Source organism: Nylanderia fulva, unplaced genomic scaffold (genome assembly GCF_048542155.1).
Source record: "Nylanderia fulva isolate GAGA-0341 unplaced genomic scaffold, ASM4854215v1 Scaffold19, whole genome shotgun sequence".
Taxonomy (NCBI): Eukaryota; Metazoa; Arthropoda; class Insecta; order Hymenoptera; family Formicidae; genus Nylanderia; species Nylanderia fulva.
The window spans coordinates 1,323,065-1,347,277 of NW_028190161.1; the positions used below are offsets into that span (position 1 = coordinate 1,323,065).

General features: G+C 32.9%; 1 protein-coding gene across 3 annotated transcripts; it reads left to right on the forward strand.

The window, feature by feature from the left end:
* Positions 1-1,149: 1,149 nt before the first annotated feature.
* Positions 1,150-24,172, forward strand: LOC114936040 (muscle LIM protein Mlp84B). 3 transcript variants are annotated; one of them, XM_029309005.2, is made up of 9 exons: positions 1,150-1,345; positions 7,177-7,298; positions 8,798-8,963; positions 12,809-12,938; positions 15,804-15,900; positions 18,082-18,169; positions 20,202-20,498; positions 21,101-21,421; positions 22,168-24,172. In XM_029309005.2, the coding sequence occupies exons 2-9, from the start codon at positions 7,184-7,186 to the stop codon at positions 22,442-22,444; spliced, it is 1,491 nt and encodes a 496-aa protein (XP_029164838.1). In that variant the 5' UTR covers positions 1,150-1,345; positions 7,177-7,183; the 3' UTR covers positions 22,445-24,172. The 3 variants fall into 3 exon arrangements, with proteins under 3 accessions (XP_029164838.1, XP_029164841.1, XP_029164839.1); XM_029309008.2 differs by lacking the exon at positions 18,082-18,169 and adding an exon at positions 17,885-17,969 and having other exon boundaries at positions 1,152-1,345; XM_029309006.2 differs by lacking the exons at positions 15,804-15,900; positions 18,082-18,169 and adding exons at positions 17,065-17,161; positions 17,885-17,969 and having other exon boundaries at positions 1,154-1,345.
* Positions 24,173-24,213: the final 41 nt, after the last annotated feature.

The following is a 24,213-nucleotide window of genomic DNA, read 5'->3' on the forward strand; positions in this document are numbered from 1 at the left end:
CCTTTATATGTGAGTATAGCGCTTCTACCGTATATAAGTATCATATAAAATTCTATGGATTATGTATTATTTTTGCAATTTTTTTTCCTAAGAACTTATAATGCATTATGACATAATTTGATTTCGAGACAAAAAATTCAAAATTCAGAACCTCACACTCGAAGATTTTAGCTCGAGACATTATTATAGATACGCGATTTTCCAAAGCTCTCTTGAATTCTTCGTCTTTATTTTGATATATTTTAATTCCGGAAAACAGTAGCCAAAAGAATAAAAAAATTGAATTTTTTATATTAATTTGTCTATGATTGTCCAGGATATATATTTCTAATTTATCTACGTTGCTGACACTTTGATTAAGCTCCTATTGAATCGCTTTTCCAACCAAGAATATCGCAGCAATGATTTTTTTTTATTATTCGCTGATAAATATAACGTAACATCAATCTAACGGTATTGGTATATGTCATTCGTCAAACTGCCAGGCTATTTTATTGCTTTTTTTTACTTTGATATACATATTAAGATGCGCAAGTTATAGAAATGATTTATTATAACTTGTCATATCATTTGTATCAATTTTATAAAATTTAACATTTTATATCTAGCAATGTCATTTTGATATTTAAAGATATATCTGTGTACATGAATCTTATATAGCTGAATAGATATACCTACAGTTTTTGGCGTAGAATAAATTAAGGCTTTCAGCTTTGTATTCATTCTCGAAAATGCCTCATTGTTTTATATTTTGTTTCATTGATCTATAATAATAACAGCTGACAAAAATCAAATTAACTCCATTTAAAAAAAAAACAAAAAATATATTTCTATGCATGTAAGCATTCTAATTACTGTAAAAAATAGACAAGAGCTTAAAAGATTTATAGGTTCATAGATAAAATGTAAATGAATCGATTATAATCGAGAGTTAAATTAATCGAAACATTTTACTGATAAAAAATCTTATTGTTATTCTGATCTTTTTGGTCTTAAAATCAATATACATGTCATAAAATGTAATTGTAATTTCTGAAGAAAAAAATCATTTCGATCCAAAGAAACCCCTCCTGAAACTTATCTCGGCAAAATCCCCGCCGTTCGTCGGCGGTCACCACTGGCAGCAGAGCGTCGTCGTCGTCGTCAACAGCACTGACGTTCCCGCTGCACACGTGCCGTGTGCAAAGCCTAGAGGTGCTATGACTAGGACGCTTCCGACGCGAGCACAGTCATTCGAATCCAGTATTAGTGCGGTGTAGAGTGCTCGGTGTTTTTTAATTCATTTACTCGAATTCTCTCTCTCTTTCTTATTTACTTTTTCTCACGCGACTACGATCGATTAGTGGTGAGTATCCAGATAATATAGTGTGGGCGGATACACGAACTTCTTTACTACTATCAGATACTATCCCCTCGATGACGATATGCAAAAACATGGCCATTTGTATCGCTCCAAGAAATGCATCTAGAATCGCATCGCGAACGTGTTTTATCTCAGCCGCATGATTTGTCTGTTTTCTCTGTGTCTTTCTCCCTGTCGTGACATACTGAAATTCGCATAAGTGCCCTGAAAGGTATTTATCGAAATCTTTAAAACCCACGTGCAGCAGATCAGCTGATTAATTGTCAGATCATTGATAATTTTTTATTCTTTTTTATAGATCAGTTTACAGTCAAGTAATTTCTCAGAAACAATTAGATTTATCAATAATTCGTCAATTTATGTTTTAGTTCATCAAAATCTTGATTTGCCTTTACGAAATTTCATTATTAATTATTAATACTTTACCAATTTATTTATAGTAAACTAAAATAATTTTTTGTGATAAAATTGAAATGGATTATCTAATTGTCATAAGCTATACCTGTATATTAACTAACTTTGACTTAGCAGTTTGTTATTATTTTTTAATTAGGTTAAATGTTTTAGTCTAAATTTGTATTTTTCTCAATTTATTAACAGAAGAAAGTAATATAAAAATATTTCGATTTTGAAAACATAAACAATCGTATCAAGTCTTTTAGGTAAAAACTTTTGACACGTATTTTTGTATCTTGAAGAATTTCGAAAATAAGCCAATTCTGAATTTGAGGTAAAATATTTTGTAGTTCTATTCAATAATGTAGACGAAGGAAGAAAATTTAGTTAACAAGGTTTAACATTAATCCGCGCAGACGATCAGACAGATGAACAGGGTGAAGGATCTATGCTATCTAGGATGGATATATCATGATGGAAAATCTAATGTCTTTAAGATCTAATCTCGTGCTAGAAATATTCAAATAGAGTCACGATCACTGAACATAGATTCTACATTATATTATAATTAGAAACTTGAGATATAAATACAATTTCATGAGTCGCGCGCGATCTGTCGGTCAATTTGCATGTACGATCAAGTATAAGTCATTGAAATGAACAAAAGACTAAAAATAAAAATAATACAAATATCACACTTTGTGTACAAAAATTGAAGATGGTACTGCAAAGTTTCAAAATAAATTAATTCATTAAATTTAATTGTTTTAGTTAATTAAATTTATAATACTAAAGACTTACTTTGTTTTTTAATACAAAAATACATGATTATTATTAATATAAATTTTTCATGAAAATTTTTGTAGATAAATTATACACGTGTTTGCAATATTTTATATGCATAATCCTTAAATAAATTTTGTAATTAATTTTAAAATATACAATCACGTGTTCTACTGTCATAAAAGTTATTTTTATCTCACACGTTTCCGTAACGAGTTGAGACAACCTCGTTAATGTTAAAAATATGCACGCATTCTCCCCGCTATTATTAATTGCCGAAACTCAATCTCTCGTCGACTAACGATGCTAATCAAACTAACTTATCAAATAAATTTAACGAACAAAATATCATTATTAAGTTAAGCGAACGTGATTAGTCGAATAGTCTCGATGCTTATTTTGTAAAATCATTATAAAGTTACTTGCTAATTGATAGCTAATTGCAAACTGAGAATCTACATCAGAATATGGATTTTCAAACAAATATATTAAAAGACTGTTGTTTAAATATTTATCAATATAAATGATAAGTATGATAAGAGTTCACTGATATTTAGGAATGTTTGTTAAAAATGTTGTTAATTTGTTACACTTGATTTCTTTCATACTTTTAATGACAAATTTAAAAAGATATTATCTAATTAATTAATAATCGAATTAATACAGAAAATGGAATTTATTTTTTATTCTTCCTCTATATTAATATTTTGATGGTTCATTTGTTTCGATAATGTGTGACGCAATACAAGATATCGTATTACATCTAAAATATTTCACTACACCGGTTGTTGTAATTATACATCATACGAGTCAGCGGGCGCTTAGGATTTCTTTATAGCGTGACCTAATTTTAGGATTTTAGTTTTATCCGCTTGTTTATGCTATCCGGATGTGATTTATCAAGCCAGTTTGAAACACGATGCCGCGATAATATTTCCGGGTATTCCTGAAAATGTTAAACCATCTATTATATATGAAGAATTATTTGTCTTAATTGTATTGCAATCTTTCTTTTTAAAAACGATTAATCAATCATATTATTACAATAATCTATTTTTTATCTCGTAGCAAATTACCATCAAATACAAGAAAATAATTACATTATAGTAGAAATAAAAATTTGAATGAAAATAAACTTAATCAAATAATATTCAATAATCTAGTCAAATATGACAGTTCTCTCCTCTCTCTCTCTCTCTCTCTCTCTCTCTCTCTAAATAATTGAAAGCTAAAATATATATAAAAATTGTATATAATACATTTTATAACTTTGTATTAATATACTATTAAGAATGTATCAAAAAATATTTAAAGCGTAAGCTATTTTATAAAATTCTTCGAAATACGTAAAAAATAAGATATACGTATAAAATGATAAATGCTTTGCATTTTGCGATAATGATATTTCCTCTATTTGATAAACTATCATTTTTGTCGCAAGTCTAAAATTCAAACGTCTTGTAAAATGAGCATATTTGATAATCGCCAGGTCGATGATTCACCCGTTTATTATATAGTGCCAACACTTACCGCACTGCAATTAATCATTCTTGGCCGTTTTCTATCATTATTTTATTTCCATTTTAATTTTAACTCACGTCGACATATTACGCAAATCACAATGACTCATTTTCAATAATATAATACCAGTATTTAAAGCTCTTGAAATAAAAGATTCATTGACCAATTCATTGAGCGTTCATTGACCGATGTATATTGTTTTTTAATAATAAAATGGAAAGAGAAAAAGAATCTAATAAATTTATAATTTTTTAAAATTTCTATATAACAAATAATATTATATTTAATATAATATAACACGACAAAATTGAATTTATATTTATATTTCCATGTTTTTATGTACAATCAAGATTATCAATATTGCAAGATATATCTTATGCTTATAATACAAAATTAACTTATAAAAAACTTAAAAATTGAAGTACAAGATGTGAAATATCAAAATTCTATTTTTAACAAATTTTTTTAATTTTTTATATGCAAATCTCAAGATTTTTATAGAGAGCTCTACCGTATAATAACATTTGAGCACGTGTACAGCTACTTAGCAATGTTACTGCGTGATAAGATATATATATATATATATATATATATGCAAATTATCATGCATTCCATACGTCTCTCAATATGCATACGATTAAATGGTAGGAGTATAGGAAAACCCACTAGCGTGGAGAACCTAGCGCCTTCCCTAATACGGCCTCGCAGATCGCCTGTACGCGTCTGCACGGATATAGACACGTCTGCTCTCTCCTTCTCACTCTCTCGCTCTCTCTTTCTTCGGTCGCCCGCGCGCTCGACTGTACCACTGGCCGCGCCGCTGTTAACCCTGTTACTACTACTAGCGTGCCGCATCGCTACTGTCTGTTACTACTGTCAGGAGTAACAGAGCGTAACTGTACTGCCGAATACGTGCGAAACGTTACGACGGAAATTCTCGGTATAAAAATAAGCTTCTCCTTTTCAAGAAGGATAAAAGGAATATTTAAGTAAATAAATATATAAATAATTAATTAAAAAAAAATTAGAATATATTAAATTTGGATCAAAGTCAATGTGATGGTGAATATTATTGTACTATTTTTATGATAGTTGGCCAACAAAATGTTTTATTTTAAACAGCTTGTTTTTTAATGTATTGTTTATTTATTTTAAATACAACTAATTTTTTTTATTAAAAATTAAGATAATACAGCATAAGATAAATAATCTGCAGATAGAAAAAATACAAAAATAATAAAAAATATTTTTCAAAATAAATGTTATTTTTAAAAATAGCATCGATCTATTATTTTCTTTTCATAATCACTAACAAAGAAATATGTCTAATATTAACAATCTAATAATAACAGACCATACTATTACTTATTTTCTATCTCGCACTTATCATTACATCGTATAAAATAATATAGATATTTTGCAAATTCAAGAATTAAACTCGTATAATAAATACAAAAGTAGTAGATGATATAATGCGTGATATAATAGCTACAATGGCAAGAATAGCTTGCGCGGATTAAACTGCTGTATAATAGAGAAATATGAGAATCAGAAACCAGATCTTTTATTAAATTATGCAATATAGGATTTGTGGAAAGACATATATGTTTCTTTTATTATTATCATAAATACTTCTGTAATAATATCTCAAATCAGTTATAATATTTAACTTGTTTATACGTTTTTCTAATTTTTACTATAATCGTTGTATTAATAAATAAAATAATAATTTCTGCGGAATATTAATGCTGCATCATATATTATATCAAGTATTATATATCACATTGTTATCTGTATTACTTTTATTTTTATTTTTATTATTTTATATACCTATTATTGAAATGAAATATTATGATGCTATATATTTAAGTATCAACTTTGCCAAGTGCTATTATGCACACCCACTATTTTCATGCCAGGTATCATCCTATCTTTTTCTTGTAATATATATATCAGTTAATCATAGTATGTTTTCGTGTTTTTGACAATAATAACGGCGCACATAAATTTTAAATTTATTTTAAATAATCCAAAAAAATTCATGTACCGCAACTTCAGTCATTTCTAAAACTATATAATAATTATTTATTATAACAATTATATAATGCTATTTTTTTCAACACTATTATTTTATAATATAAGCTAAGATTTAGAGTTAAAAAATAAATATGAATTTTCACGTGCAAATAAATAAATTTCTTTACCTTTTGAACAGAGTTTATTTAAAAATATAATATTTTGTGTAAGACATATAAAACATTTTTGTTTCATACATCATTAGCATTATTAAAAAAATAGCAATATGTCTATATATATATATATATATATATATATATATATATATATAAAGAATTTAATATAAATATCTATAAACATCATTTATCTATAAATATCACTTATATGTTTTCTACTTTAAATTCAAAACTCTTACTAGTCCTAAATCAAAGATCACTCGATTACTTAAAGAACCATCATTATTTTCTTTATAAATTCCAATGTTAATTTCTTATGTGTAAATTATAGACCCGTCCCTATTTATACTTCTATTCAATGCATTTATACTTCTATTCAATATTCTATTGATTGCCGTGTGCGAAATACTTCTCCTTTCCTTTTTTACACCCCCGTTCTTCCACTTGCACGATCGTGCACGCGTTTAAGCTGATCACAGAAATAGAACCGACGAGTCAGACGGAAACTTGGATTGTTTACGTCTTCATAAATGGTCGGTTAGGTAACCAAGATGAGTTATCGTATCGATGATTCCCCTCGATATTAATAAAGTCATTCGGTTTGATTTGGCTTTCGCGAATTTTGAATTTCAAAACTGCGGATCTTTTATAAGAACATTCGCGATTGCATTGTAGTACTTTTGTTTTAATTCTCCAACGAGATTTTTTTTAATAATAAAAATTGTTCTCACGTGTATAGGAGCGAAAAATAATAAAAAATATTAATACATTTTTTAAAATTATATGTACGTCATTAAAAAATGATTGAAATAATTTCTCGACTATTTGTCTATTAACAATGAATAATTTTGTGACAAATAATAATTAATATAACCGGAGAAAAGCACCCGGACAATAACGAAATTGTCTCTTTTGTTGCAGTGTAAAAATGCCTTTCAAGCCCGTGGAAAATCCAAAATGCCCTAAATGTGGCAAATCCGTTTACGCTGCAGAAGAGCGAGTTGCCGGTGGACTGAAATGGCACAAAACGTGTTTCAAGTGCGGTGAGTAAACAAACATAATCTTGTAAATTGAAAATAGAGTGGATGAGTGTTTTCTTATTGGCGCACAATAAATCGATATCTTGAAACTAGAACAACCGGTGTCATTTTGCCACTTAGAAGTTGAAGGAAAGAAGATATATATATGAAAGAATTATATTACCTGTTTACGTTCACAGGATATTGAAAAATCATATCCTGTTACAGTTTTGCATTTTCCCCAACTTTGAAAAAAGCGGGAGATTGTTACATTATGCTATAATGTAAATCGCAATTTTTTACATAAATAATATATTTGATTTTACGCAGAAAGAGAAAATTTATTATGTATATTTTGCCACAATTGCGTATTTTTATAAATATTTATTAGAAACTTGTAATTTATCAAATTTTTCTGATAATTTCAATTTTTTATGATAAAATGATTTTTTTAAAACAGTCTCAATTTTCATTTGTGATAAAAAATTTAAATAATACAAGAGTCATGAAAAAGTTTTTTTTTATATATAATTGTCATAAATTATTAACTTTTTATTCGATTTAATATACTTTACTGTAAAAAGTGTTTTACACAAGAATATAGTTAAATATTTTAATTATATATAAAGAAAGAGGCGTTATTGAGTCGCCTATTCTTAGGCCAGTCTAAAATAAATTTATATTCGGAAAATCTGTCGCGACTGTAACTGGATCTATGTGTTGGTCAAAAATCAATTGACGACTATCCGGTAATGATTTCGGGTGCAATGACCGATATCAATAATTCATAACAATCTTAATGTTGAACATCGCGTCCTGAAGAGACGCAACGCGTATCTATTTCTAGAATAACATGAATATTATGAAGTTTCGAGAAGTGAATCGTCGGAGAATGAATAAGAGTGGATTTGACGTATCTTGCGATGGGGTTAGAAGTATATATATTTTTGAATAATTTATATTGCACGTGTCAATGGCAAATATACATTACACGTCTTTTATCCTACGTAAATAGAAAAATATATATGTTTTACATCTACAATTTATATATCCCTTTATAAAAAATAACCGTGCCATCTCGATGTTCGAGCTAGAAGAATAGCTCGAATTCCTCGATAATAAGATGCAAATGGAAAAATAAAATTAAATATATTCTTCGGGAAATCGCGATTCGAATTTCCTGTACGCATTGTCTTTTCATTGTATTTTACAGAGTTGATTATATCTTTTCATAGAAGATTTCAAGAGACACATATAGAATCACTGAAAAAGGTTTTTGACAACTTTTACAAATTAATCTTTTGAATATAATTTAAGAAAGGAAAAAACAATATTCAAGAAACTAATAGAGAAAAGCTCTTTGAAAGTACCTATCATTTCCCCTGAAGAGAAATATAAATAAAATATTTAAAAAAATGATAAATAGCGCAGTTTACGGATGCCCAATGTCCTGTTTCGAGTATACTCACAAGCGCAGGAAGCGCCGATAATCTTGAATGACGTGCGACGACCGTGTGTTGCAGGTCTTTGCAACAAACCGCTCGACTCGACAAACTGCACCGAGCACGAGGGCGAGCTGTTTTGCAAAACCTGCCACGGCCGCAAGTTCGGCCCTAAGGGTTACGGATTCGGTGGCGGCGCCGGGGCCCTGTCTATGGACCAGGGCGAACATCTGCAAGCGAAGAGCGAGTGAGTGCATCCACTGTCGCGCAACCTCAACCTCCCTTCTTCTTCTTTCCTTATTCCCGAGTAGTCCGCAACGCAATTTCCGTATCGGAAGCATCTGTCATCCTGTTCTCCTTCACGTATGAAGACACTCTTCCACGTGCGCGAAATTCCAACTCACCGACCGAACAACCGTCGTTGAACCACCTATTGATCCTCCTCTTGGTCGATTGCGTCACCAGCAACCGGGGAAGGAGCCTGTGCAGACTGTACCAGAAAACCGAAGAGCGTCTACGTATATATACGTGTCCGATACAGTGAAAAAAATCGCGTTCCTTCTTCCCGTTTTTTTCCCTCGAAGCAGGAGAGAATCTCGTCCGACCTTTGGTTTTTCTTTACCTCCCTCGTGAAGTTAGATCGTAGACGGTCCTCTGTGTCCCGATAGTTGAATCTAGACGGTCCAACAGGACCAGACTGTTCTATTCTCTCACCTTTGTGGAGTCTCTGTCATCATCCGTAGTGTAGGCGAGCATGTTACCTCGTCTCTCCGTCTCCTTCAATGAACCTTTACATATATATTTACTTCTTACTTTTTCCCTTGTCATTTCCTTGTCATCGACATTCGATATAAGGTATATATCCCATGTTCAATCCTTTTCTTTTCCCCAAGTTTGCTCCTCCTGAAGTTATCTCCTCGTGCGACCGACCGCACATGATTGACCGAGTTGTTCTCTGTTCTTTTTTTTCTCTTTTCTTTTATGTTTCTTTCTTCTTCTATGCGAATACATGAGCTAGTTTATAGGATCATTTGTACCATCTGTAATGAGTGCTATTAAAATTGGAAAATGGGAAAGATAAATTGGAAACAAAACAACCAAGCGTGTCTTTCATTAACGAATAACATATGAATTTTTTCCCTTATCTTTCAGTGTGTAAATAGATATCAGTATATACAAATGACGTATATAATGAGCAGTATCTTTCAAAGACGCGAAATAGATTCGCGGAGTTGATGTTACGGTCAAAGTTGCAGAAATGTCAAAAAAAATCTCCCCCGATTTTACAAGAATACGAAAAATCATTTTCAACTCGCGGCTGCAACTTCGACTAAAGTAGAACGACGCAACTCTATTTTGGCGCGAATCTAAGAAAGTAGAGAGTGCATGTGCACCATTTGAAGGGTGCACCATCGCTGCACGTACCTTCTTTGTCTGTGACTTCGAGCCTTTGCGTACGGAACCCGCACATCTTCGGCCCTTCGTCCTCCTCTCTCTTTCAAGAAAGGGAACGAAGTGTGTACGAAAACGAAACCAAAAAAAAAAAAAGACAAAAATACGAAAAAGATAAAGAAACACACGACACACCCCGCTCTCGCCAGCCCCGCCGAACACGAGCCAACCGGGAGGCAACCATTGAACGATATACCGATTGTCACTTTATCACATAGTACGAGCTGCGTGATAAAGAGAAAATACCGAGTACGAGAATGGTGAGCATCGAGTCAAATTGCGCCTCTCTCTCTCTCTCTCTATCTCTATCTCGCTACCTCTTTCTCTCTTTTTCTCTCGCTATACTTCTCCCTCTATTTTTTTCTTTTTCGCCGCGTGACAAAGCAGCTTCTTTTTCTTTTTTGTAGCTTATATACACGTAGCTCTCCCGCATGGCCTCTCTCACACCACTTCTAATCCTATAATCTCGCTAACACCTTAACTATTAGCGTGGGTGCTGGCGCGTGCGTGCGTGTACGTGCGTGCGTGCCTGCGTGCGTGTTAGTGTATTCGCGTATATTATGTCGATGTAATGAGGTAATGGCGATCTTTCGACGCCGTACTCTTAGAGAGATAACGACGACGTTGAGATGAGCCTTGACATTCGCCGGCTAGTTGTTGCTCAGTTTTGTAGGATGCAACACGATCCAGTGCGAACGCACTTGTCATGCTCCGATTTTGAATAGAACGTCTCGGATTCCCTACGCATTGTCTTTTCATTGTATTTTACGGAGTTGATTATATATTTTAAGAGACAACATGTAGAATCATTGAACAAGTTTTTTCACAACTTTTACAAATTAAATCATTCATCTTTTGAATATAATTTAAAGAAAGAAACGAAAATTATATTCAAGAAATTAATGGAGAAAAGACAACTCTCTGAAATTACCTATCATGCATACCATCCATCATCATTCTTTCAAAAATGATTGTAACATATTTGAAAAAATTGTCGAAGCATCTGTATATATTTCATTAAGTCTGAGATAAAATGATGAAGGACTCAGTTTGCTTGTTCACTTGGCTTTTCCGCACCTTTCGCACCTTCTCATACGTCACACTATACATGTAATTTAAAACCTCCCATCTCAACGGCGCAATTGTCACACTTCCAAGAAAGACAAACGCACACGATCGGTATCACCTCACTGTGTCAATGATATTCCACCTCACGATACGAATGAGGCTCTCCACACCCGATATTTCGCAGCACTTGGTGTATTTTCCTATTTCCCTATTCCTTGCCTTCATTTTTTTTTCTCACCTTCTCTTTCTCTTTCTCCTTTTTTTATGCATTTTTTTCGCTGTATTCGACTGTACCGTATTACGATTTGCTTCTCGGTTCTTCTCTTTCTCGGGGCTCGGCGGAAGCCACGTGCCGTGGTTGCAAAGGGGAAAAATTACGCTAACACATTGACTAACACACGCCTAACACAAACTAACCTGTGGTATCATTTGATATATTTATGTCTAGCTTGTCTCCTGAACATCACATCCGACGAAAGTTTCTTTGATGCTCTTCGAATGAGAATTAAATGTTAGATGCACACAAGAAGGAACTATTAACGTGAAATTAAAAGTTTTGTCGATCTTCTAAGATCTATTTTTAGTTTGTTTTATAATTTGAGAAATTTAGATCAACATATATTTTATGTGTATCAGAATAATATTTAAATATTGTTGATGAAAAACAAATAAGCTTTTGTGAAAATTAATTATCAAATGATAAATAATAAGCACCCTCCTCACATAAATGTTATCCACATGACAAGCTAACACTCTATAATACGAAATTGGATGTTAAATATTTTAGTAAGATGATTGTGTTAAAGCACTATTTTGATTCCTTCTTTCACAAATGATTATTCAAAGAATTCTATTTCTAAATCGTCGGATGTCTTTTTTGAGCTTGATAGTGCTGTTTATTTCTGTAGATTAGTATCGTTTAGGTGTGAAATTGACAGATCGCTGTATGTTTTAATAATATCCTTAAATTATATACCTTTGCCAATGTTTTGCTGATGTGTTAGGATGTAGATTTTGATATTCTTGCAACTATGGATTTTTTTTTTATTTTATAAGTGTTTGATTATTTTTTTAAAATATCTTTTCTCTCATTTATATAAATATTTCAAAACTCTCTTGTATATAGCATCAAAATTCTTTACTATTTCATAATTTTCTTCCTGATTTTCTTTTGTATTGTATATATATCTCTCTATAAAGTAATTAATTATTCCACGCATAAAATTGATTTGTTACATTATATTTTATTTCCATTACACCACCCACGTTGCGTGTGAATCATTAATTTCACATCTCAACGATCATCCCTTTATCTGTATGTGTGTGTGTACTTGTGTTTTGACAGCTTCCCTATTCGATGCATAAATCCGGCATTTAAATTGCAAGATTCAAAGGTAAAACAAATTAAGGTTAATAAATTATAGAATGCTACGTTGTGAAAATTTAATTGCATACTTACTATATATATATATATATTACGTATTAAAAATTGGATGAATTGTTTTACCTTCGAATCTTATATATGCGCAAACTTCATTAACGGACGGATTTTAATACATGCGGGTCTTTTAGGGGTGAATTTTCACGGGGTTCGAACGCCATTCTCGAGCCGCGGGCTATCGCGAAGGCACCCGAGGGAGAGGGATGTCCTCGCTGTGGAGGGTACGTCTACGCCGCTGAGCAAATGTTGGCTCGAGGAAGGGTGAGTACATTCTAAGGACATACGCGGTGCGCATTTAACGCTAAATGCAAAGGTAGATGTACCAAACAGAACAATTTCAATTAAAATCTGTTGGTAGATAATATAATTTCTTTTAATAATAAAAATATTTTTAATTTTTTTTTTTAATTATTTTTATTAATTATCGTATTATTTTTTTGACATCAAAGTAAATTGGGCGTAATTATACGGCTGCATTTAGAGTTAAGCGCACGATAATAAATCTCTCGCGTCACCTTGGTGCTTCGACCGATCGTTCGAGTATTTTAGAGAAAAAGGATCCTAGTCGGTTAATTAATTAATTGAGTATATAATTTAATCAATGGCTCATTTTGTTAAAATCTTTTTAATTTAAAATACTTTTAAACTTTTGCCTAGCTTTAAGCAGGGAGGGACACTCTCTTAAAATGAATCAGTGAAAATGTCAGTGATTAAAGCGACATTAGATTTTATTGAAATAAAAAACACATTTTGCTTCTCAGTCTTATGTCTCATTATATTATGGCAGTATTTCAATCTAATTAATAATAATTGTACATCTTTGCAAAATGTTATTTATTTTGAATTGCTAGTTTTTGAGGGAGGCTTCATACAAGTAGGGTTCAAATTCAAAATAATATACATATTATATTTTCTAATTGTTGAAATTAAAAAGTCATAAACAAAAAATGAATAAACACTCAGATATTTATTAAATATATATTTCTATAAATTTATATATATATATATATATATAATCATATATATAATATAATATATATAATATTATAATATATCTCATTTATAATATAAAATGTGTAAGATGCATTTAAAAATAAAACAGCAATCATTAACAGATATTTTTCAAAATTTTACTTATAACTGAGACTATTAGTAACTATTCACTGCTTTTCAATGATAATACTGATTTCATAGAGATATTAAAAAAGAGAGTAATTGACAGAAAAAAGGATCGTAAGTAACTTTCGAAATATTTTGTACATTGATTTTACAGAACACAAATATATTTCAGCTATAAAATAACAAGTCCTCGTGGTTGGAAAATATTCTCCAAGTCGATAGCACAAAGTTGCGAATTTTTTCTCATTCTCGCCTTCCAACCGATTTTGCGTCTAGTTTTAGATCGGCAGATGAGAGCCAAAAATAATCCTCCATATACTTCTCGAGAGAGAAGTCGCGACCTTATTATTCTAGGTACGTGATACACCTCTATGAGTGGGCCGGCCTCGAATCTGGATATTTCCGCGGGCGCGATTTAGCACACGGAGCAATAAAATCGGCCGCTGACGCGGCGACAGACAGATTGACGCAATCGGCGTCCTCTCGCCGTCGCGCTTACTCACGCGTATTTCGGAAAATCTGGACGGAACCGGCAAAAATGCGCCGCGCGCGCAGTTGCAAAACGCCCGCGGCTCCTTTGCCGCGTCTAAATTCGGCGCGCGACGCGTGGCCCGCGTTCTCGTAATCTTATCCAATCTCCATTTCATAACAATGAGAGGAAAAAAATAGCAGAGTGAGAGAGAGACAGCGGGGGTGTAGAGAACAGATTGGGAAAAGAGGAAGGAGAAGGAGGGCTCGTCTCTCCTTGGTAACTTTCTCGGTGGTTTCGTCAGAGAACGTCTTTGGCGAAGCACCAACTGGCCGGCCAATCTTAGTCGGCTCGATACCCAGCGATAAAATGGCTCGCTACCAGAAGAAGAGCGCCGCTCGGAAACCAGAGAAACGGAGGCTAATTGCCTGGCCGGCAATCTGGTCCAGCGATAATCCGCGCGCGAAAACTGCGGCGATCCATTTCCTCAGTCGTTCATATGACTCATCGACATACATATCGTCGAGATCGCTTCTTCACGCAACAGTTCAATTCAATATACTTCTTATTTAGCTTCTCTCCTTGTAGGAAAAAACTACGTCATTTATCAAATCGGAACAGAAAGGATGATCGCATGGAATATTGTATATTAAATATTGTTTTCCAAGGATAGATAATAGCGGGCAAAATTGGGCATTTTAGAGAAAAAATATTAAAATATATTTTTTACATAAAATTAATAACTCTTGTCATAATAAATGTAATTCTTCACGCAACAGTTCAATTCAATATACTTCTTATTAGCTTCTCTCCTTGTAGGAAAAAGCTACGTCATTTATCAAATCGGAACAGAAAGGATGATCGCATGGAATATTGTATATTAAATATTGTTTTCCAAAGATAGATAATAGCGGGCAAAATTGGGCATTTTAGAGAAAAAATATTAAAATATATTTTTTACATAAAATTAATAACTCTTGTCATAATAAATGTAATTCTTCACGCAACAGTTCAATTCAATATACTTCTTATTAGCTTCTCTCCTTGTAGGAAAAAACTACGTCATTTATCAAATCGGAACAGAAAGGATGATCGCATGGAATATTGTATATTAAATATTGTTTTCCAAAGATAGATAATAGCGGGCAAAATTGGGCATTTTAGAGAAAAAATATTAAAATATATTTTTTACATAAAATTAATAACTCTTGTCATAATAAATGTAATTCTTAAATAATTAGAATAATATCTTTGTTTACAAATCATTAACATCTATATCATATTATATTTTATGAAACACTAAGCGATCAATCTTATTGCATCGGGATGCATCCTCTGATTTGAAATCTCTGATACCAAAAATAAAGAAGAAAAAAAAAATATATATATATTGAAATGTAAAACATCCTAAGAATCAAAACTTGTCAAAGATTTCGAAAAGATGTATCCGGCGATTCGTCGCGGCACCAAGAACGATAAGCGTCTCGTCGTATTCTATTTTAAATCTCCGATCTGGTCAATCCTCGTTCTTGTGTTAGGCTTACCATAAAACGTGCTTCAAGTGCAAATTGTGTCGACGAAATCTGGACTCGACACTTCATTGCGATGGTCCCGACCGCGAGATATACTGTCGAGGTATCTTTCACATCTAAAGAATCTAAATAATCCCTCTTTGGCCACCGCCAGACCTTCTGATTCTTTTTCGATTTCTTACACAGACATCCGTACTGACAATTCTCTGTGTTCTGATACGTTGAACGATCGCTATCTGCGAGAACGCACTTATTTATCTGTCTCCGTCCGTTTCCGTTCTGACTTCGTTCGTTCTTGTTATTTGTCGCCCACTAAAACTAATTTGTGAATTCTTCCCATACCGCCAGGAGACGGCCCCCGAAAATACAAGGGCTGCAGAGGAAGAATCGTAATCAATTATTTTGCTACCTTTTTTCTCATCTACATTGTGATTAGTCGCGCGAATATCTGCTTCCCGCTCTATGTCGCGAATTTTTATAATTACGATGATAGACAGACTAGCACGTTCCAAAGAGAATGACTGCACTTCAGGAAATAAAAGATATTGACCAAATACAAAAAAAAAAAAACAATTGTTTCGGTATTAAAAATATTACTTGATAGTTTTTAAATAAAAAATAAGAGAATCGAAATTCTAGAAATATTCAAAATTAAAATAAGTTAAACTATAAGAAGACTATATATGAATAAGTAAAAAAAAAAAATAGATTAATAACACTTTAATTTAAAAGCTAGTTACAAAGATATTTATACATTGAATATTATTGAAAAATTAAGAAAGATAAAACCAAAGTGAATTTACACTTTCCGACTTTGAAACAATTTATGAAATTATAATGATTGAAGTAATATACATATATATATAAATATATTATAAAGTCTAAACGAGAGTAAATAAAAATTTACGAAGCGCTATCTGTCACTGTTGTCATAAATTTTGAATAATGTACAGAATATATAACGCGATATAGATTAATTCAATTTATAGTCCGATACAAATAATTTATAATCTAATTTAAAATTAAATTATTATGAAAATATTTTTAAATCATAAATATAAAAATATTGCGCAATACATTTTTTTTAGTATAAATGTTTGATATAAAAAATATTGATTACTAAGTCTTGGCGGACTCCAAGAAGCGCTTTTAATGTCTGCGCTTCTGAAAGATTTCGATTGATAGAAAAACGATATTATATAAAAGAGCACTTTCGCCTCTCCCTACAATTTTTTAGTGACTAACCCACCCTTTGTGTTTCGTTCAGCAATGGCACAAGGAATGCTTTAAGTGTGCCAACTGCTCCAAAAGATTAGATTCCGTCAACTGCTGCGAAGGTCCTGACAAGGACATCTATTGCAAAGGTGAGGACACGGTACGATCGTACGCATGAAAATATAATGTACAGAATACGCAACGCGGTATAACATTAATTTCATTTACAGAGAGTCCGATACAAATAAGGTATAATCTAATTTAAAATTAAATTGTTATATAGAAATATTTTTAAATGATAAACATATGAAAATGTTACGCGCGCAACGCATTCCTTTTTCTAGTATGAATATTTATAAAGCTTTGTATTGATTACTATGTAAATATTTTGAAAATTAAATTTGCAACACTGAAAACAATGATGTTTTATTCGAGCAATTTTATTTGTGCTAAAGTATGTATTAATAAAGAAACTGAACTTAATTCGTAAATGTTTAACACAACAGAGGTATTAAAAAAATTAAAAGCAATTTAGGAAATATTAAATAAAACACTTTATAAATTTGAAATACATAATCCTAGTAGATGCAATATTCCTAAAATTGTGAAAATATTTTCTGGAAAAACTCTAGAACATATTCTACAAATATACACAATTAAAGCTTTATTAAAATTCAAATGGAAGCTCTAATATTACTACACTGCACTTAATAATCCAATAAAGGATAAGGACAATAAAAGCATGCGGATAGAAGGAAACAAAGTCTGGATAAGATCGCATCGGCGTATCTGTACGATTATATCTTCGTCGCGGACGATCATCACGAGATAACGTTAGGCGACGTGAAATCTTTAATCGATATTGTCTGCAGTATGCTACGGAAAGAGATTCGGACCGAAGGGTTATGGTTACGGCCAGGGTGGTGGCGCCCTGCAGAGCGACTGCTATGCCAATGGGTGGGTTTTCAGAGTCGGTACTGAGACGGGAAGCACGCGAGAGAGAGAGAAATCCCGCCTCGGCTTCTTCACATTCTCACTTATATATATGATGCGCTTGTCTGCTTAACAGCTTGCTATCCGAAGAAATTCGGTCCGCGGGGTGTCGGCCACGCCGGGATTATGTGGAACGGGCTGCAGTGCGATATAGAGGACGAGGGGTACGCACCCCCTTTAATTATGCCATCACGATTATTTTCGCGCGCGTAAACAGGATGCCCGGAGCGCGCGAGCAGCGACAGCTTCACCTTTGAGCAATTTAGCGCCGATGTTGCGTTAGCGTCGAATTCATTGGGTTTTATTCCTGGCGAGAACGAGGAGTCAATCATTTAGAACGTTCGAAATTTAATGTACAAATCTTCTATATTTCTTCTGTATTTATGGTATCCCTTTTTAGAATGACAGGATAATTGCTTGGTTATTCTTGTCCCGAGACACTTTTCGGTATGAGAAATATTTTCGAAAACTAAAATAATTAATTAAATTTCAAAAGTAAATATTTAATAATACAATACCTATTTTTCATTATCGGATAGTACATTTTTCAAGTACCAAGAAATTTTGCAGCGGATATTAATTTTAAATAAATTTTACAATTAAGGATGCGAAAAATACAGATTTTAAATTAAATATGTAATTTAATACAATTTGTACGATCTCTCCCGAACGGTTAATTATATTTTTGCAAATATGATTAAACTCATCTCTCAAGCGTGTATATATGGTATGTATATGTGCGATATAAAAGATCTTTCCATTATTTTCTCATATTGCGAAATTGGCCTTAACTCTTTACAGAAATCACTTTTTAAATAAAAAAAAAAATATTAATTATAATTCATATATTTAATAATAGTGCAACAATAATAAATAAAATTTGAAGAATTGAATTTTCGCTGTGCAAACATCGGCTTCGATTTTCTCGAAGAATACAAAAAGATTGTCACTAGCACGTGCCTTCTCCGGAACACTCTGTACACGCGTGCGTTTGTGTGTTTCTCCGTGTACATACAATATATATATATATATATATATATATATATATATATATCTATATATATATATAGATATATATATATATATATATATATCTATATATATATTTATACATACATATAAACCGACGCCTTAACGCTTTGCGCTATTACTCACCTTGGCATCACAATCAGCTGATCGTATCGGAATATCGAGTGTTTCTTTTCGAGGATTTCTTTAATGGCCATCACAACTCAGAAAGACTCGCGTTTTTCAAGGAGTACTTACGCGTTCAGTTAGTATGTCTCCAGAGACTCTCTTCCACATACATTCGACATTCCTTCTGTTGCCACACGGTCTGTAGAATCTCGTGCATGTACTTATGACAATAGATGATTCAAAGCGAATCTGAAATTCATGTAGAATCGTTACTAATATAACCCTCTGCAACTAGATATCATATCACTACATGTGTAAACTCACGACTCTCATCTTTTCCCTTAACTAAAATAAGAAATCAGACGTGTGTAATATAATTTACTTGAGACACCCTAAGATAGAATAAATTTCGTAATCGCATATTAAGGCCATAAATTCGATTTTCAACGATTACATTTTTTGTGTGAGACTCTAGCTCGTTTTATTGTTAGAAAAATATTATATTGTAATTTTTATTACTATAGAACTTGATTCAATTATTTTTATTCAATTATATCTTATATTTACTATTTTACTATTTCGTGAAAATAATTTTTGTTCCATTTTCAATATAATATAATTTTCCTAAAATTTAATTTCAATGATAAATATTTTTTTATTAAGAGAGGCTGTATATTTTTTAATAAAAAAAAATAAGCGAAAAATAATAAAACATTAAACAAAATTCCAGTATCTCTTACGCGTATGCCTTAACAAGCGATTACCATTTATCAATCGCCTGATATCATTCGCATGCAAATCTGTTCTTTTCCGATTGCACGAACGAGCCGTAGAGATAGGAAAAGCGAGGTGAATAAAAATGATACACAATCTTTGAAAAATCCGACTCCGTGTGTCTTTCGTTTTCCCAGCATGACTTTCAAATATCCGATCCAATATATAGCTAGATACGATATCGGACAGAGGAGTCGATCGCTTTTTCCTAATCTATACGATTCGCCGCGCACGATCGCCAAACGCGAATGATAACGCGTGCGATCCCTTTTCGACGACGTGTAGCGATGCGGCTCCACGCACCACCGTGATCGACACCGCGATAATCAAGGCACCCCCGGGCAAGGGTTGTCCTCGTTGCGGCGGCGTCGTCTTCGCCGCCGAGCAGGTGCTCGCCAAGGGCCGGGAGTGGCACCGAAAGTGCTACAAGTGCCGCGACTGCACCAAGACCCTGGACTCCATTATCGCCTGCGACGGCCCGGACCGGGACGTCTACTGCAAGACCTGTTACGGAAAGAAGTGGGGACCGCACGGATACGGATTCGCATGTGGCTCGGGATTCCTCCAGACCGACGGGCTCACGTAAGTCGCGTCGAGCCTAGAGGACTTTATATATTCGCGACTCCGTTCTTACGCGCGCGATACTATAAATACAACTCGATTTATATAACCGAGAGCTCGGCCGGGTCTCTATAAATGCGCGTTGCGCGAAATGCACCGGAACGTTTCAAAATGATTTCACATGAAGGATTCCACATGGACTTTTGCTAATGGGTTATTTAAATGCGACACGTCGTGTAAAGAAATGGAAATTACAATTCTTGTTAGAGTTACGATAAATCTTTGTCACGAAATTTGTCAAGAAAATTTGTAGATCATTAATTTCACATAAATAGAACATTGGCGATCTCGTTATCCAAATGTGTATTTCTAATATAATTTATTAGAAATAAAAAAATGTTGAAAAATTTCAAATAAAATTGGCACAATCAAAAAGTATTAATTTTAGAGAAATATACTCGGAATTGCAGAAGAATAATAAAATATCTCCAATTGTATATTTTATTACTTTGAAGTATAAAATTAAATTGTTCAAACGGAAGTTATGAATTGAATTAAACTGAGGAAAATGAAATATCAATTGATCGGGCTAGCATTGAGAAGATTACGTTAATTATCCGCAGGGAGGAAGAAATTTCAGCCAGTCGACCTTATTATAATCCTGACACGACCTCGATTAAGGCGCCAGCTGGGCAGGGTTGTCCCCGTTGCGGTGGCATGGTGTTTGCTGCGGAACAACAGCTCGCCAAAGGCACCATGTGGCACAAGAAGTGCTTCAATTGTGCCGAGTGTCATCGGCCTCTGGATTCTATGCTGGCATGCGATGGTCCCGACAAAGAAATTCACTGCCGTGCGTGCTATGGAAAGCTCTTCGGGCCCAAAGGCTTTGGATTCGGCCACAAGCCGACTCTCGTCTCGACAAACGGAGATCATGCTCCTTCATAGTAAGTGCATTCTACAGAGTCCTGAAAATTTCTGAAATAGAGTGGAAAATACTATATAGTATATGTTTTCAAGAAAACATCAATTTAGCCATTTTAATAATTTACTTACTCGTAATCGTAATTTTTAATAATCATGTTGGAAGAAATTATTTGGATCAAATATATGTATATATATGGACTTATATATATGATACAATAATGTTTTAAAGCATGTGCTTTAAAAGGAAAATTTAATGGAATTTATAGTAATTTGATTTATAAAGCATAACATATTAAAATTCTGTCTCTTCATTTTCATCTATAAAAATATTGAAGAGTAGAGGAATCTCTCGATAAATAAAAAATGTATTTTTTAATAATATTAAGAAATATTTTCTTAACAAAGAAATTTAAATAAAAACCATTTATGATATTTTAATAGTAAGATGTTCAATCTAATTATAAATTGATTGTGAAAAAACATATATAATTCCAATTTCTTCCAACTTTTTTACTCTTAAATAGAGTACTATTTAAAATTTCAAAAATATTAAGCATTTAAAATGTTTCAAAGACAAACTCCATTTTTAAGGAATATCCAATATAAATCAAGCATAAAAGTAAATAAACCAAAAACTAATTTTAAAATTTTATTAAGACAAATATACGTACCTATACATAGTTTTGACAGGTCTTTTCTGAATAGCGTAGCATTCTCGTCAGATCAGGTCGATTCCTTCCCGATTCACCACGTTTTCTTTTCGCAGCATCGACTCCAAGCCCCAGGTTGGCCAGAAACGAAACGACGGCCACGGCTGTTCGCGCTGCGGCTACCCGGTGTACGCCGCCGAGCAGATGATCTCGAAGAATCGCGTGTGGCATAAGCGGTGCTTCAGCTGCGGCGAGTGTCATCGCTCCCTGGATTCGACGAATCTGAACGACGGCCCGGACGGGGACATCTACTGCCGCGGCTGCTACAGCCGGAACTTCGGGCCCAAAGGTGTGGGCTTCGGAATAGGCGCGGGCACCCTAACGATGGCCTAACTTGCCATCCAGACACCCCTGCACGAGAAACCCTCGCGATCCAGTCTTACATATTAATGTAAATACATCTATATATATATATTGAGGCGTCTCTGACTGTGTATATCCTCGACGACAGACGAACGCGCTGCTCCGGGAATTTTCGATTTCTCCTTTCCTACTTCACGACGATTCGATGATTTCGATGACTGTGCTTTCATTATTGCGAAGAATCGTGTTTCGAATCCGCGAGTTTTCAAGACGCCGCAGATTGTTGATAATATCGCGATATGATATTGCATTTTGATTATATTATGGATAAATTAATTATCGATTAATAATAATCTATCTGTGATATGAATCAGGGTACATGTTTGAAAATGTCATTTTAATAATGATACCATTTCTACACATTTTTCTCTTTTCGAAATATGAAGCTTTGATATTAAAGAGATAAAAAAAAAAAATAAAATATTTAAAAACTTAAAAAAAATATAAGTACGTCAATTATTGTGTAATATCATTTAAAGTAAGTTTAAAGCCATCCACTACGAAATTTTTTTAAAAATTAATTTAAAAATTTTAATTTTGAAACTTCATATTTTTGTCATAAGAGAGATTGAGTGTTATCATTATTAAAATAACACGAAAATATATTGCGATATAAATTGCAATAGCGCATTTCAGCTAATCGCGCCATATCAATTTATTCTATTATCGACAATATATGTGGACTTGTTCCTGCATCAATTAGATCCATTCTCGTTTAATCGTCACAATGACTTGCGGGTTGTTATGAAGATTTCACGAGATCTGTAAATTGCAAGAACGAAAACTGAAACGCCAATAATTTGGGCGGGAATATTCGACAAGTACGCAAACGACTAATCTGATGATGAGCAAGGAATGTACGAAACTTTTATTTTTTTTTTCTCTCTCTTTTTTCTTTTAATTTCTTTTTTTTTTATTCTTAATCAGGAAATTGGAGATTACGACTCGAGAATCGATCCGCGAGATGTCTGAAGGGGAAGTTGTGAAGATACTGGAGAGTATCTTTGAATTTATATTTCCTTTGGTCGAAGTTGCTCAAAAATTTTTTTTAAGTTTGTTTGGATAAAAAGTGGAATCTTTCTAGATATAATTTTTTTTTTGCGAGCCAATGGTTGAAATATCAATTTTAATCAAATTTGTTGAGACAAACATGAATTTGAAAATCACGTATCTTACATTTACACAAAAAATCGAAGGCAAAGATATTTTTAATAAATAAAAAGTGCACTTCACGTTACTGAAGCAAATTGCCAATCAAATTTTTCACACATTGATTTTTCATAAATATTGCTCATGTTATTAATTCTTAACGTTGCTCAGAATTAAATGTATAGACGTTTAGATGCTTTTTTTATTCTCTATTACATTAGCCATGATTTGCGAAACAGAGTGCATCATATAAATTAAAGATGCATAGCTTTTTTTACTGTTTCGACAAATTATGCAATGACGATCGTGAAAACTTCACAATGGACAGGTACTCTTACATCGATTTTAACTTAAAAAAAAAAACGAAGGTTTCGAAATTAGTAATAATTTATCTGGTATCGATTGCAACCGATATCCGCGGACGATATAAACGTAAAAATACGAAGAAAAATCTTATATGACCGGACTACGACCAGCAGCAACGATGTAACCGACGACTAAGACGAGAAACTAATTTAATTATGATTTTCAATAAATGTATACTTGAAATTCTGGACATTTTTCTTTACCCAAACAAACTTAAATAATCG